We start from the raw sequence: 14,672 nt of genomic DNA on the forward strand, positions 1-14,672 counted from the left end.
GCCAAAACGCAGGCACTTTAACGAACACCATGTTCAACAAATCCAAAAAATATCACTTCTAGGCATTATCACTGAGCGTGTAGCTTTAAAAGTCTTTAGCGGAAAACAGCCCTTCTTGAGCTATAGATAGCTAAACTCGGGGTCACCAATTTGGCCACGCCCAATAATCACAAAGATAATGACTAAAGTTTATTAAACTAATTTTAAAAACTATATCTTATATTTTAAACAACGAGAAAAATATCTGAGTTGGAATCTCGCCGCTACGTCCAGTTCTGTTTAAGATCACTGCAGATCGTCTTCCGCCACATTTGCATCATTTGTGGAAAAAGAAATTATCTTAAACCACTTAAGGATATCCTCAACTCTAGAAAAATCCTCAAACTCTTTGGTTCTAGTCCAAAATCATTAAGGTCCACAATTATCAGATTTCAACCTAAAATTATCATAATTCGGTTTACAACTCTGTATCGGCCTATTCCAATTTTCTCCTGTTTCGGTCCATAACTCTTCATGCCTCCTAGTCCACAATTCATAACATAAATCCCATCCATCAAATCAAATCATAAAATTTTCTGCAGTAAACATTTTAACAAATTAAAAAAAAATAAAAAGATAAAAATAAAGATATAATTTAGATTACTGCAGAGTGGCCTATATAGCCCAAATCTGTTTTCACAAAGCTCCACTGGAATTATATTCTTAATTTTAAAACGAATTAAAGACATAACTTCAATTGCTGTACCCATATTCGAAGTTTAGTATTGGGAGGGAAATAGACCAAAGAACCTGGAAATCACTTCTATTTTTTTTTTTATAAAGTTTTAATTCTGTTTTAAAATTAAATTACTAATTGTTTGTTTTTTGTATAAAAATAAAGTAAAACTATAGGTTTTTTCAATTTTGCGGAGAAAATTCTAAAACTAACTTACACTGTAAATAAAGATTAGACTAAAAAACTTTTTAACTTTTCTTTTAATCTGAATAAATTATTTCAGCGAACCAAGAGACAGGATACGCTGGAAACTGCGGGAATGCTGCCGTTGCAATCTCCTTCCTGCTGACCTACCTTGTCATATCCTTCCTCATCGTCATCAACATGTACATTGCGGTCATCCTGGAAAACTACAGTCAGGCAACAGAGGATGTTACGGTAAAATACACTGTTAAAAATATTTTTATTACCGAAATAATTAAGAAAAACGAACATTTTAGTCGAATTTTGCAAACACTTTTTGTTTATTTAAAGTAAAAGAAATTGAGTCTTTGCCACAAACTCTGATTTTCTAATCCATATATCTGAGCAACCCAATGTCGTAAACCTTAGATATTTCAAACTTTGAATTTTGTTAGATCAAATCATCCAGGTTTGAAATGTGAAAGGTTTACATCATCAGGTTGCAAATAAATTCTGTTATAAAATTCTAGTTTAAAATTTTCGTAATTCTGGATATTTAAATTTTTTGGGGGGGGTTGGTTGGTTATTGTTATGCAATATGTCCCACTAAACATGACAATTGTATTAATAATAATAATTATTATTATTCAATTCAATTTTTACGAACAGTTTATGTATAAGATATGCCTAAGTACTTGTTGTGTTTTGTAGTACACAATACGCATTGTGGTGTCAATCCAAAAAGGATGTAAAATTAACGTTTCTAGTTAAAAAAAATTAGTCATTTTCGAATATTTTTCAGATTTTTTTCAAATTTTCATTTGAAACTTTTTTTGTAGAAAATAAATGAAAAAAGACAAAATTGACATGAATATTGTATAATACAAGGGACATTAGTTCCAAAACTAAGACTAGGCCCATTTCTAACACTGAGTGTTAGAAATGGGCATAAATTGAAAGACTGGGTTTTTAGGATCCCAGCCCATATCGAGAGTAAAAGTCGATAATAAAATCTATAGTTGATTTAATTTCCTGCATTTTAAATAAACAATTTTCCGGATTTCTAGTTAAATCAACAAAATAATATTTAAATTTTTATTTCCCGATGCTTTAATGATTTTTAAATTATAAAAGATCTGTATTTTTTGTTCTATATTTTGATTATATTTTACCCTTTCAAAAAATCTTGTTTTGTTACGCAAGTGCGAAAATGCATGAAATTTGACATTGATATGTATTCGAGTAATTCCCATAAAACCAGAATATGTTCCGAAAACGCGACATATTACGGATATATTCGAAATGAAAACCAATGTCATTAAAAAGTAATTCTCACACCTTATTATTAGTTTAAAGTTGACATTTCTTGTTTCAATAACTAGTTTTAGCCATTAATATTAAATGCATTGAATAGTTTTGTTCAACTCGTCTTGAATTTAAAGATATATACGCTTGAAAAAGATAACTTTGCAGAGTTTGCCCATTTCTAACACTCAAGTGTTAGAAATGGGCCAAGCGTTAATTTTGTAACTGATTTCCCCTGTAATAGGAATAATCCGTTGTGAGTTACTATCACCGCTTTAACGACATTTTATCCTTTTTTTCTAATCATATAATCTTCAATTAATTAGTATATTTGGAGCTCTAATTTAGTTCTATATTTGTATTTTCTGAACTGAGAGTGTGTAAAATGAGTTTTCAACCAGATTGAATTAAATGATTAACTAAGTGGATGGCAAAAGGGGGAACTTAATTTAGGGGTGGAGCCTATTAAAAAAAGTATCTTTTCCCTTTTCATTTTCAGTACAAAATATATCGTCTTTTTGAGACTAATGCAAAATCTGTCAAAAATATTTGAGTTTGGCTTTTCTGAAGTTATTAAAATGATATTGAAAACCTTGCCTCAAACTCCAATTCTAACATCCCTATATCTTTGCAATCTAAAGGTGTTTAAATTCAGGATTTTGATCATTTATTTTACATCAATGCAACTTTCCATAAAGTTGAGATTAGATTAGACATTTCAAGTATGGGAAGAGTAATCAATTCATGTAGAGACTTATTTTCTCATGTTTACTTGTTTATCTGTTACAGGAAGGATTGACTGGAGATGATTATGATATGTACTATGAGATCTGGCAACAGTTTGATCCCGAGGGTAGTCAATATATCAGATATTCTCAACTATCAGACTTCCTGGATGTTTTAGAACCTCCTCTGCAGATCCATAAACCAAACAAGTTTAAGATTATATCCATGGATATTCCAATATGTCGGGGGGATCTATGTTTCTGTGTAGATGTCCTTGATGCGCTCACAAAAGATTTCTTTGCCCGGAAAGGAAATCCTGTTGAGGAGACAGCAGAGCTCGGTGAAGTGACTGCTCAGACAGACAGACCGGGATACGAACCTATCTCCAGTACACTCTGGAGACAGAGGGAGGAATACTGCGCCAGAATGATTCAATCCGTGTGGAGAAAACAGTTTAAATTTACCGCGAATTTGATTCCGTCGAGGAATTATAATTACGGGTTGAACGGAAACTCAAAAGTGATTATTGAAGTGACGGAACGTTTAGAACGGAATATGTCCCGAGGAACGGAAACTTCGGAGCGGAAAGTTTCCGCTGAACCAATGATTCCGACAGATTTAAAACGTGATAAAGATGGGAGTGAAAAAAACGATATTGAAACAATTGTGACCGTTGAGTCTGAAAGATAGCTGAAGTATTAATTCCGAAAAAAAACCTCATAGTCCGGTGACATATCAATCCTTAGAAAATAATTGTACTCAAAAACCTACTTTCACCGCGCATTTACAGTAGACAGATAAACCTATCTATATATCCTATCTATAGAATTAGTGTTACAAAGACGATATATCCGAAACATTTTTGCCTTGTGATTTGAGAAGTAAAAATCCAGAAAATTAAGGAATAAATATGTCCTTCACCAAAACAATATATTTAACAGTAAAAAAAAGGATTTTACAGGTTTAAAAAATTTAACTAAAATGTTGAATTGATTTCAGATGTACATGTGATTGTGCATGCTGAAGTACATGTTGTACATATATGTACAACAACCAAAACTTTACAGTGTAGAGTGTAAAACTAACCTAACCATTAATGTACATAATATTCAATTTACATAATTCATGGCAATAATTGTTACAGCTGACCTGTGTCCAGCAAAATTTATCTTTAAGTTTGAGAATATTTTTATAAATTATATCTAAAATTTATCTGGTTGATAGTTATAGAGCAGATTTTATTGTGTAAATTATATCAAAATTATTGTTAGTCAAAAACATGAAATTTAGAAGTTAAATTTTTTTCTGAAAAATTGTTTTAACAAAAAAAAGTAGTTTTTCTGAGAGCTACGTACATAGCTGTACATTTGACCTTACATACAGCACATGCGTTATGTCAAAGTTCTGATAAGAAATTTTGTAAAATTTATAAGTAATTTGTGCACTCATGAATATGTGAAATAAGCTAGTTATATATTGGGTGAAGGTTAAACTTACTGTTAGAATTCTGAAACCTGGTCTCTCACACGATACAGCAAATATGTTAGAACATATATACAACATATTTGGTGAAAAATGTTGTATTGTCATTTACATTTAGAATAAAACATCTGATTATCAGTGTCCCAACTGAAACTTAATCTGTCGTTTTTATTTTAACTTTACAAACTTTATGCTATACAGTACAACTACTGAAATTTACCATGTACAGTTCAGTAATAATAATACCACAAAAAAACTCAATTTAAATTAACGATTTAATTTATTTTTGAAAATATTTAAAAACTAAATTAATCGGGATGAATATGTTTGGAACTATAACATTGTATTGTTATTGTTAGAAATTCAAATGTCAACACAAAGTTTTTGTGTGTTAGACAAGTTTCAGAATTCTAAGATACAGGGTTACCCAAAAAAGATGAGACTTCAGAGACGACTGTACTGAATTCATATTGCCTGTTTCCTTACATTCAAGAATCAAGATTCCCTGTTTCTTTCTTTGCCAAATAATTGAATAAGCCATGAAAAGACTATATATTGAATTAGAAGAAGTCTTAATTATCAAATCAATGATGTTTCAAGTCGTCTTTACAGTCTCATTCCATGTTGGTAATTCTTGTTTTTTAAGCGTGTATCCGTGTAACATTGGAATATGAGTAAACTTTATTGCGTACACTTATTTTCCAATATACACAATCATACCTTGAATTTTCATTTTGTTCCTTCCCTTTTAAATTCAAAGGAATTGAATCTATGCCACAAAATCTAATTTTATCTTTGTAAACTCAATGTCTTAGATTATGTTAGATCATTTAATCTAAGTTTAAAATATCAAAGGTTTATACCGTCAGCTTACAAAGATAAAGGGATAAAAATCTGAGTTTGCGGCAAAGACTCGATTCCTTTGTTGCACAAAAGGGAATGATGAAGAAATGTTTTTATTTATCATGAAAGTATTCATTGACAGTGTTGAATACTTACCTCGTGTTCGAGTTATGCTATCACACTTTATAACAAGATGTAACGTGATATCCCTCATTTATCAAAGACAAACTAACAAGCATACATCTAATTTAAAAAAAATCAAAAATAACCCCCCACCCCACCCCCGCCTACTTTTTCCTGACTCTTCAATCTAACATATTCGTCCCTTTATGTTCATGATTTTATACCAACATTATTTGGCAAAAATAGAAAATAAATTTAATCAAGAAGACTTTTATAAGAAAAATTTTTAAAATTGACACAATTTATTTTATAGTTTACATATGTATATGTACATAGTCCCCCCATAATAATGGTATTTTGTAAAGATCCTAACATGAAATATACTGGAAACATGGTGATTATTAATATTTTATTGATCAACAGGAGAAAATAAACAAGCAGAGATTACTACTTTACATATTTAAATTTAAATCGTTGATTTCAAGAATTGAACCAGCGGTAGCTGGTTCACCGACCTAACTCAAATTTATTAAATTCGTTCACTGTTTCTATCTTTGGTTTATTATCAAAAATTCTTACCTTGGTACACTGAACTCTGTAGATTCCTGTTTTTAATGTTATTTGTAAAAAAAACTAGAATTTATGTTTTTAAAAGTGTTTCTCAGTTTCTATACAAATAATCAACTCCATTTTCTTAACAGAAAATTTTGAACTCAGGGGTTGAAAACTCTTCATGGACAAGATTCGAAATCTGGAACTTGCATTGGCTGATTTTGAAGGAAATTAAAAGACTGAAGAATCGAGTTAAGTGTATCCCCTAAAGGGGGGGGGGGCAGATATTGATAAGCGCTTTAGGAATGGATCAGATCACTCTGAAATGTTAACGCTACTCTTAGACTCAAGTTATTTAGTGAGTTACTAGTAAAAAATTCTTTGTAACTACATCATATACGCTTAATTCTTTCTATAATGTCGTCTTCCTATTCTACAGTTTTCTGGTTCTCACTGAATACGCAAGTTCCAGTCTAATGTAGAGTACTTGTTTTTTTGCCGTTGTAACATGTATTGTTCTATCTATTTCCAATATATCATTTCTGCACTCAATTCTTAAGTATATATTTTTTGTCTATTAATTATAGTAAATACAAGGTGTTTTCGACCAAAACCAGAGAAATAGCACTTCACACTTGCTTTTGAACGCACTGAGGATTGGATTAAATGGCCAGAGCAGGAAACTCTTTTATTGGATACCTTCATCCCGTTGCTTAAAATCGATATCCACTGTGGACACTTTTGATTTTCTGTTAAATCCTCTCTTTTGGATAAACCTGCTGGGTTCTGAACAATAAGAGCTATATCTCCTTGATTGCGTACCAAAACATTATAGTTTCTTGACTTCTGATTGGCTGTTCGGTTTCTACAATCAAAACTCTGAATGGTTTCAGTTTAGTTTTCAATTTCCGGGATTAAAAAATTTAAATAAGTTGGAAGAATAGTAAAAAGAGGAGATGATGCATTTATCTCGATATCAACAATTCTTAAGTTTTCAGCTCTGATCAGTTGCTTCCCTGTACAGTATTTTGAAGATGTATAATGTACAATGTACATTGTTCATGGAAGGGAAAGATTGATCACTGTACGGTTCATTAAATCAATGAATGAAGGATAGCGAGCGCAAAATAAACGTACCGTAAAAAATTGATGCTGACTATAGATCAATATTTGTATTATGTATTCATTTTCCTGTTCCTGGTTTTTATACAATTTTTTCCCTAGATGCATTTATTGTAGCAAAACAATAAGCCTCCATGAAAAGAAGGTTGGGTACTGTGAACTTAGATATGCACAGCACGGTAAGTTAGAGGTCCTGGTTTAAAGTCAGTGTGTCGTAATATTGGAACCCATTTTACCAGTAAAATCCAGATTTTTTTGTACTTGTTAAAATTCAGTTTTTAATGGACCAATATTTAAATTTTAATGTCCTTAATGTCTTTGGTAAAATCAACAAAAAAGTTTTAATTTATTTTTTTATTTATTCTAAAGTATACTTTTTTCAAACCAAATTTAGTCAAAAAAGGTAACAAACAAACATGCAAATTTTAGGCGCAAAAGAAAATAGTGCAAAATGTAAAGCATTAGAAATATAACTTTGAGTATACTTTTCAGTTCAATCTTATCAAAATTTCTTTGTCGTTTGAAATACTAAACTTAAATATAATGATCATACTATTAAAACGCTACACACATGTTTACATATTCTATTATGAACTTATAAACATGCAAATATAAAACTGATAAGAGTAGCGTTCTTTTCTTTACAGCGTTGTATCTGGTGGCGTTTTATGAGTGTAGCGTTTTTCTAGGTACACCCATATAATGAAGATATTGTATACATTATGCAAAAGTATTAATGCAAAGAATAGATGATAAAATCTGGTTGAAAAAATGATATTTCAGGTAACTTATTGAAATACCGAATAAATGAAAGTATGAAAGATAGAGAGGATGGATGTATAAATAAATGAATATATATATATATACACTAAGTGAAGATGAGGTGACTTGTATTGTATTGTATTGTTCAGGCAACTTGACGAGAATATATATACATATACATATATTATACTGGATATAAAATCCTGGATTTATAATACTGGATATAAAATCCTAGATATATGATACTGGATATATAATACTAGATATGTAATACTGGATATATATGATACTGGATATATAATAATGGATATATAATACTGGATATATAATACTGGATATATAATACTGGATATATATGATACTGGATATATAATAATGGATATATAATACTGGATATATAATACTGGATATATATAATACTGGATATATAATTATGGATATATAATACTGGATATAGAATACTGGATATATATGATACTAGATATATATTGTACTGTAATATAGAAGGGATATTGGATATATAATACTGGTATTTATACAATGATAACCAGACAGCTGTAGAATACGAAGACGACATTAAAGTAATACTAAAATCTAGTTTATGGCTGGTTTAAATTTTTAAAATTGCTAACAAATATAAACATAACAATTAACGAAAAAGGATGTACATAAAACAATACAAATATTTTTTTTCCATTTTTTTCAATTTAATAATATTTGTTCAGGCCTGATATATAGTTCAAACAATTTAATAAACTGTAGTGACTTGTACCTTGAGTTAATAAAGTTCAGATTCAACTATAATTACAGTATATGAACCTGACCCAGAGTAAACTCAGAGAGGAGAGAAAACTTCTCAGTCCGGGATAAAAGTTGAGCCCGGAGAAACTTTTAATGTTCGAAGAGCGGGGATTATCAATGTTCATGATCCTAGGATGATTTACTATTAAACATTTTCTAGTCGGCCCAGGACACACCAGCTTACTTCCGGGGTACCAGTTTACTCTAGAGTTAGCAGCCCACTTCGGGACTGTGGCTTACTTTCGAGGTAGCAGCTTACTTCAGGGGATAGCAACTTACTGCCGAGGTAGCAACATAGAGCTAGCTTCTTCCTGAGGTAGCATAGCTTCTGCCTTTCGCTGTAGTAACTCGTTTCTAGCTTACTTCCGGAATTTGAGAGTACCAGAGAGCTTAGCAACCAAAGATTAATCCAATGAAGAATGAAGAATGAAGAATGAAGAATGAAGAATGAAAAATGAAGAATGAAGAATGAAACCGAAGAACGGATAATGAAAACATGTATAGAAAGCTTTTTGAATTAAGAATTAAGGAAGAAAAAAATTAAGAATATAGAAAGTTTTATGTATTAAGAAGGAAGAGAAGAATGAAGAATTTGGAGAGCTTTATGAATTAAGAAGGAAGAGAAGAATGATCTGATATTAGAATACTGAAGAGAATAGTTTAAAACTAATTTGAGATTGTATTTCCAGCTGAATATATCCAAACCTTAATAGGATTAGTCTCATTCATTTTTCTTCCCCCCCCCCCTCCTACTCTACCCCTAGTCATCATGCTCTTTACTTCCTAGTTCTTCATCCTCTTTAATCCTCTTCTCTTCATCCTCTTTACTTCACTACTCTTCATACTCTTTACTGCCCTACTCATCCTCTTTACTCCCCTACTCTTCATCCTTTTTACTTCCCTACTCTTCATCCTCATTATTCAATTACTCTTCATCCTCTTTAATCCTCTACTCTTCATCCTCTTTCATCCTATTCTCTTCATCCTCTTTACTTCACTACTTTTTTTCATCCCCTTTACTCCTCTACTCTTCATCCTCTTTACTTCTCTACTCTTCATCCTGTTTACTCCCCTATTCTTCATCCTCTTTACTCCCCTACTCCCTCCATCCCACCCCTCCCTCCCTCCCATGTTCTCACTCTCTATTTATTTATCGGCCCTGTCAGCCTACTGAGAGTATAGTGTATAGGAGATTAATCAAAACACAAAATATCGACTGTCAATAAAATACTAAATAAAGATTATGATCCTCGCTCATCCATGAGCTCAAATCTTGAAAGATAGATTTCTCATTCCTTGATTCCCAACCTACAAACCTACTTACCTACATAACCAGGGCATTTTGTACTCATTTGGAGAAAAAAGAATATTTTTGAGTGCAGTGCATGAATTTGTTCGCAGATTTTTTTAATTCTTCACATGTCGTCTTTCAATATAAAAACATGCATCGTAATAACGTCTCAAATGAATCCTAAAAATCTCTAATACTGCACTTCAGCTCAACTACCATGTCTAGCCAGACACCTCCTTTAAATGAAATAATTAAGTTTAACGTTTACATGAGACAGAGCTGATATCTCAGTAGAAGAATTGATATCCCGCGAGCAATTTACAAAAGAAAAATTGATATCCAGAAGTTATGATCAAAATCTTAGAGTACAAATCAAGAGATAAAAAGTTTTGTATCTTAAATCTGAGTCAGTCCTCAGACTGATTCTTGCCACCCCAACGCATTTGGAACTTAATCCTTCAATTTAAAAGTTTGTACTAAGCGCTATTCCAATTAAAAAATGTTTACTTTCAGTCTAGAGCAAGGTTGTATTTAAGGTTAGATACTCTGGATGCGCTCCAGTATAGGTAAATAAGTCTTATTGCAATAGAGATTCTAAATCATCATATGACGTCAATGATACTCAACTAACAATCATCACATTTAAAAAATATTGATTGTGTTTACAAGTTTGAAGCTAGAAATTCAATTCTAATTCTAGATTTCAATTTTTGAGTTCGTTTGTATTTAGTGAGGCGCAAAATTTAATATTTTTTTAAAATAAGCAGTGACTTCATATGAGGTTTACAATGTCCATTGCTATTGGATTGTGTCCAAAGTAACTAACCTTATTATACAACCTTGGGCTAGAGTAAGGATTGATATCCCAGATTTAGCAGGTTTTCTTCTTAACCTTGAGCTAAGCCAAGTCCTACTCTTAATCTAGGGATTGGTCAGTTCTTATGTTTTCATAATCGGGGTAGAATCAAGATCTATCAATTAATTAATAAAGAAAAAATTATTTTTTAGTAATTTTTTCTTTATTAATTACTGAAAAATAATTATTGATTTAAAAAAGAAATTATTAAAATAAGAATAAACAATCAATACATCTAATGACCAAATGAATCAATGAATTAATCAATTGATTAATTAATTAATGAAGAAATTAATGAAGTAATTATTGATGAATTAATTAATCAATTTGAAAAAAAGAAATTGTTAAATGATGAATAATGAATAAATTGAATTAGATATGAATTACACAATGAAAGGATCAATGCATAGATAAAAAGATAAAAAAAAATGATCAAATAATCTTTTTAATATTTGAATTAATTAATGTAATTAATAAAAATAAATACATAAAGAAATGAAAAATAAGGTATAAATTAATTTAAGATAATTATGTGGAAGACGATGCCTGGCCGAGTTAAACAAGTTCCACAAGATTCAACAGAATGAGATAGAACGGATACGGGGCATAGGACTGATAAAACATCTACACGTGTGATATCGATATTGACTCTAGTTCTGAACCCTCTAGTAATAAGTTATAAGAAATATATATACTGGAAGTTATTTATGCGTTTTTATTAGAGTCTGACTCACGTCCTCTATAATTAAAAAGAAAATTAAAATTATTATCTCCCCCCCCCCACAAAAAAAGAAAAATCATTTATTTATTTCGCATTATTGGTTTATATTTGTTTTTGATTACCCTTTTTGGAAAGAATAAATAAAACTCTCTCTCCTTTTTATTGATTGATATTTATATTTTATATTTATACATATTTGCGCAACTTTTAGACGTATGATTTATAATTTTGATTTATCACGCAATCCTAGAAAGATTCCTAGAAGATATATCTATACATATATTTAGCCGGCTTGTCTGTCTGTTTATTATTTTCCAATAAATGTCAACACAGTAGAACAAAATCTTAGATATGATAAAAATGTAGATTTTTGAGCGTTTTCGAAATCCATCAATTCAAAGAAATCCGCGAAATTATTTTAATACAGGATTAAAATTATGTAAAACTAGTGAAAAAAGAAAACTTTGCATCCCTAACATTGAGTGCACACTGCACAATAAAGTGAACAGAGCATACATACAATTGTAGTTATGTAAGGTCTGTAGACTCAATATCAACTGATCTTCCATTTTAAGAGTGTTATGTACGATTCACAAAAGTACTCTTCAAACCTTTATCGGAGGAAAAAGGAGGAAGATACCGTCGTTCTTCTTTCTCAATACAAATTCCAGCAGTGTAACTTCATGATAAAACTACAAGTTACTAATACAAAGAAGCCATAACTGAATTTAAGGCAAAAAAAGTAGATATCATAGTCTGTACACGCCAAACCAAGTTGTACGCACTCATGAGAATGCCATAAAGCACGCATAAAGGTCTAACACACGTGCCTTTGAACATTTAAGAATTATTTATTGAGTCCTACATACAAAAATTGATACTACAATTCTGTAAAATAATTATATAATTGATATAATTTATCAGTATGTAAAATGTATATAGTATGTAGTCACGAAAATTTGAACGAAAGGTTTGACACCGTTTATCTGAATTAATTTTACCCATTCATTGCTTTTTATATTCGTTTTCTTTAGTTAATACTATTCAAGTTTTTATTTAAGAGTAGATTTTAAAAATGTTTATTATTACAAATTTTATTAAGAACCAAAAGCTATCTAATGAATGAATTTGATTAATCTGTTTCCTTCCCCGTTGGGAGATTAACTAATCTTGATAATATCAACCTCTGAAGTAAAACTGCTAATTGTTTCTGTTTGAATTGAATTTAAAAAGTGTCAGTTTACATGTATTTTTTTGCAGGAAAATTAACAATTTCAGGGTTAGTTAAATAAAGTTTATTTAAAGTTTTTCCTGTATAATTGTAAACACTGCGAGAAATCTCTCAATTTTCTGGTAAAAATATTTCTTGGTTGATCTGATCTAAAGAAAAGTTAGTTTAACTTTGGACAAAGATTGAACTTTCTCTTAACATTCTTAACATCTTAAATTATTCCTCCAGGATTGGATGAATCAAGTCTAGCTTTTATAATCTATAATTAATTGATCATCTGAATTGGGATTTAATTTTTTAAATGACTTAATCATGAACAAAATTATTCACCAAAATTATTATCAAACTTTATAGTTGGTCCATAAACCTGTATATCATGTGTGCATCAACCTGTATATCATGGGCATCAACCTGTATATCTTGTCCATTAACCTGTATATCTGGTGCATTAACCTGTATATCTGGTCCATCAACCTGTATATCTGGTCCATTAAACATGCATATCTGGTCCATCAACCTGTATATCTGATCCATCAACCTGTATATCTGGTCCATCAACCTGTATATCATGTGCATCAACCTGTATATCATGTGCATCAATCTGTATATCTGGTCCATCAACCAGTATATCTGGTCCATTACCCTGTATATCTGGTCCATCAACCTATATATCTGGTCCATGAACCTGTATATCTGGTCCATTAATCTGTATATCTGGTCCATCAACCTGTATATCTGGTCCATCAACCTGTATATCTGGTCCATTAACATGCATATCTGGTCCATCAACCTGTATATCTGGTCCATCAACCTGTATATCTGGTCCATCAACCTGTATATCTGGTCCATTAACCTGTATATCTGGTCCATTAACCTGTATATCTGGTGCATCAACCTGTATATCTGGTCCATCAACCTGTATATCATGTGCATCAATCTGTATATCTGGTCCATCCACCTGTATATCTGGTCCATCAACCAGTATATCTGGTCCATTAACCTGTATATCTGGTCCATCAACCTGTATATCTGGTCCATTAACCTGTATATCTGGTCCTTTAATCTGTATATCTGGTCCATCAACCTGTATATCTGGTCCATCAACCTGTATATCTGGTGCTTTAACCTGTATATCTGGTCCATCAACCTGTATATCTGGTGCATCAACTGTATATCTGGTCCATCAACCTGTATATCTGGTCCATCAACCTGTATATCTGGACCATTACCCTGTATATCTGGTGCATCAACCAGTATATCTGGTGCATCAACCAGTATATCTGGTCCATCAACCTGTATATCTGGTGCTTTAACCTGTATATCTGGTCCATCAACCTGTATATCTGGTGCATCAACCAGTATATCTGGTGCATCAACCTGTATATCTGGTCAATTAACCTGTATATCTGGTCCATCAAACTGTATATCTGATCCATGAATCAGTATAACTGGTCCATCAACCTTCATGTAAGGTCAATCAATTTTCAATATAAAATCTGGGATATGAAGAGAATTTTCTTTATTATTTCCCTTTACATTTATTACTTGATCTTTTATTGATCAGCAACATTGATTTACTACAGTCTCTAAATATCTTTCCGTTCATTCATCCTTTCCTCTCTAGTTTCCCCTCCCTCCCTTCCATCTTCTTTCTTAGTCAGGAGAGAGAAGAAGGGATGAGAAGGGATGAGAAGTGATGAGCAGAAATGTATAAAAACAGAAAGATAGTATAGAAGGAAGAGGAAGGAAAAGTTCGATGTATAGATATATATTCTTTCATAAAAAAAAGCAGTTGAAGTGCTATATGTATATTGTATACATATTGCATAACTTTAAAAATCAGGTAATGAAAAGAAAGGGTGCTATGTATGCATGCATGAAAAGTGTCCTCATATTCCATATTTATTGGAAACAGATATATTGACTTCTTTATCACATAGTTAGATATTAGATAGATAT

General features: G+C 31.3%; 2 protein-coding genes across 19 annotated transcripts in view; one reads left to right on the forward strand and one right to left on the reverse strand.

The window, feature by feature from the left end:
* Nucleotides 1–5,775, forward strand: part of LOC111705455 (sodium channel protein para) — an 85,969-nt gene extending 80,194 nt beyond the window's left edge. For all 18 annotated transcript variants that reach the window (XM_023478021.1, XM_023478045.1, XM_023478013.1 and 15 more), the window contains 2 exons: nt 999–1,153; nt 2,993–5,775. In XM_023478021.1, the coding sequence (XP_023333789.1) occupies nt 999–1,153; nt 2,993–3,619 (782 nt within the window). In that variant the 3' untranslated portion in view covers nt 3,620–5,775. The remainder of the gene's footprint in view (nt 1–998; nt 1,154–2,992) is intronic.
* Nucleotides 5,776–13,377: 7,602 nt separating this feature from the next.
* LOC111705567 (neuroblast differentiation-associated protein AHNAK-like) lies at nt 13,378–14,180 on the reverse strand. The gene is made up of 3 exons (XM_023478159.1): nt 14,112–14,180; nt 13,902–14,048; nt 13,378–13,860 (listed from the first exon to the last, which is right to left on the reverse strand). The coding sequence occupies exons 1-3, from the start codon at nt 14,178–14,180 to the stop codon at nt 13,378–13,380; spliced, it is 699 nt and encodes a 232-aa protein (XP_023333927.1).
* Between the last annotated feature and the right edge of the window lie 492 nt (nt 14,181–14,672).

The sequence above is a fragment of the Eurytemora carolleeae genome, unplaced genomic scaffold (assembly GCF_000591075.1).
Source record: "Eurytemora carolleeae unplaced genomic scaffold, Eaff_2.0 scaffold157, whole genome shotgun sequence".
NCBI classification, from domain to species: Eukaryota; Metazoa; Arthropoda; class Copepoda; order Calanoida; family Temoridae; genus Eurytemora; species Eurytemora carolleeae.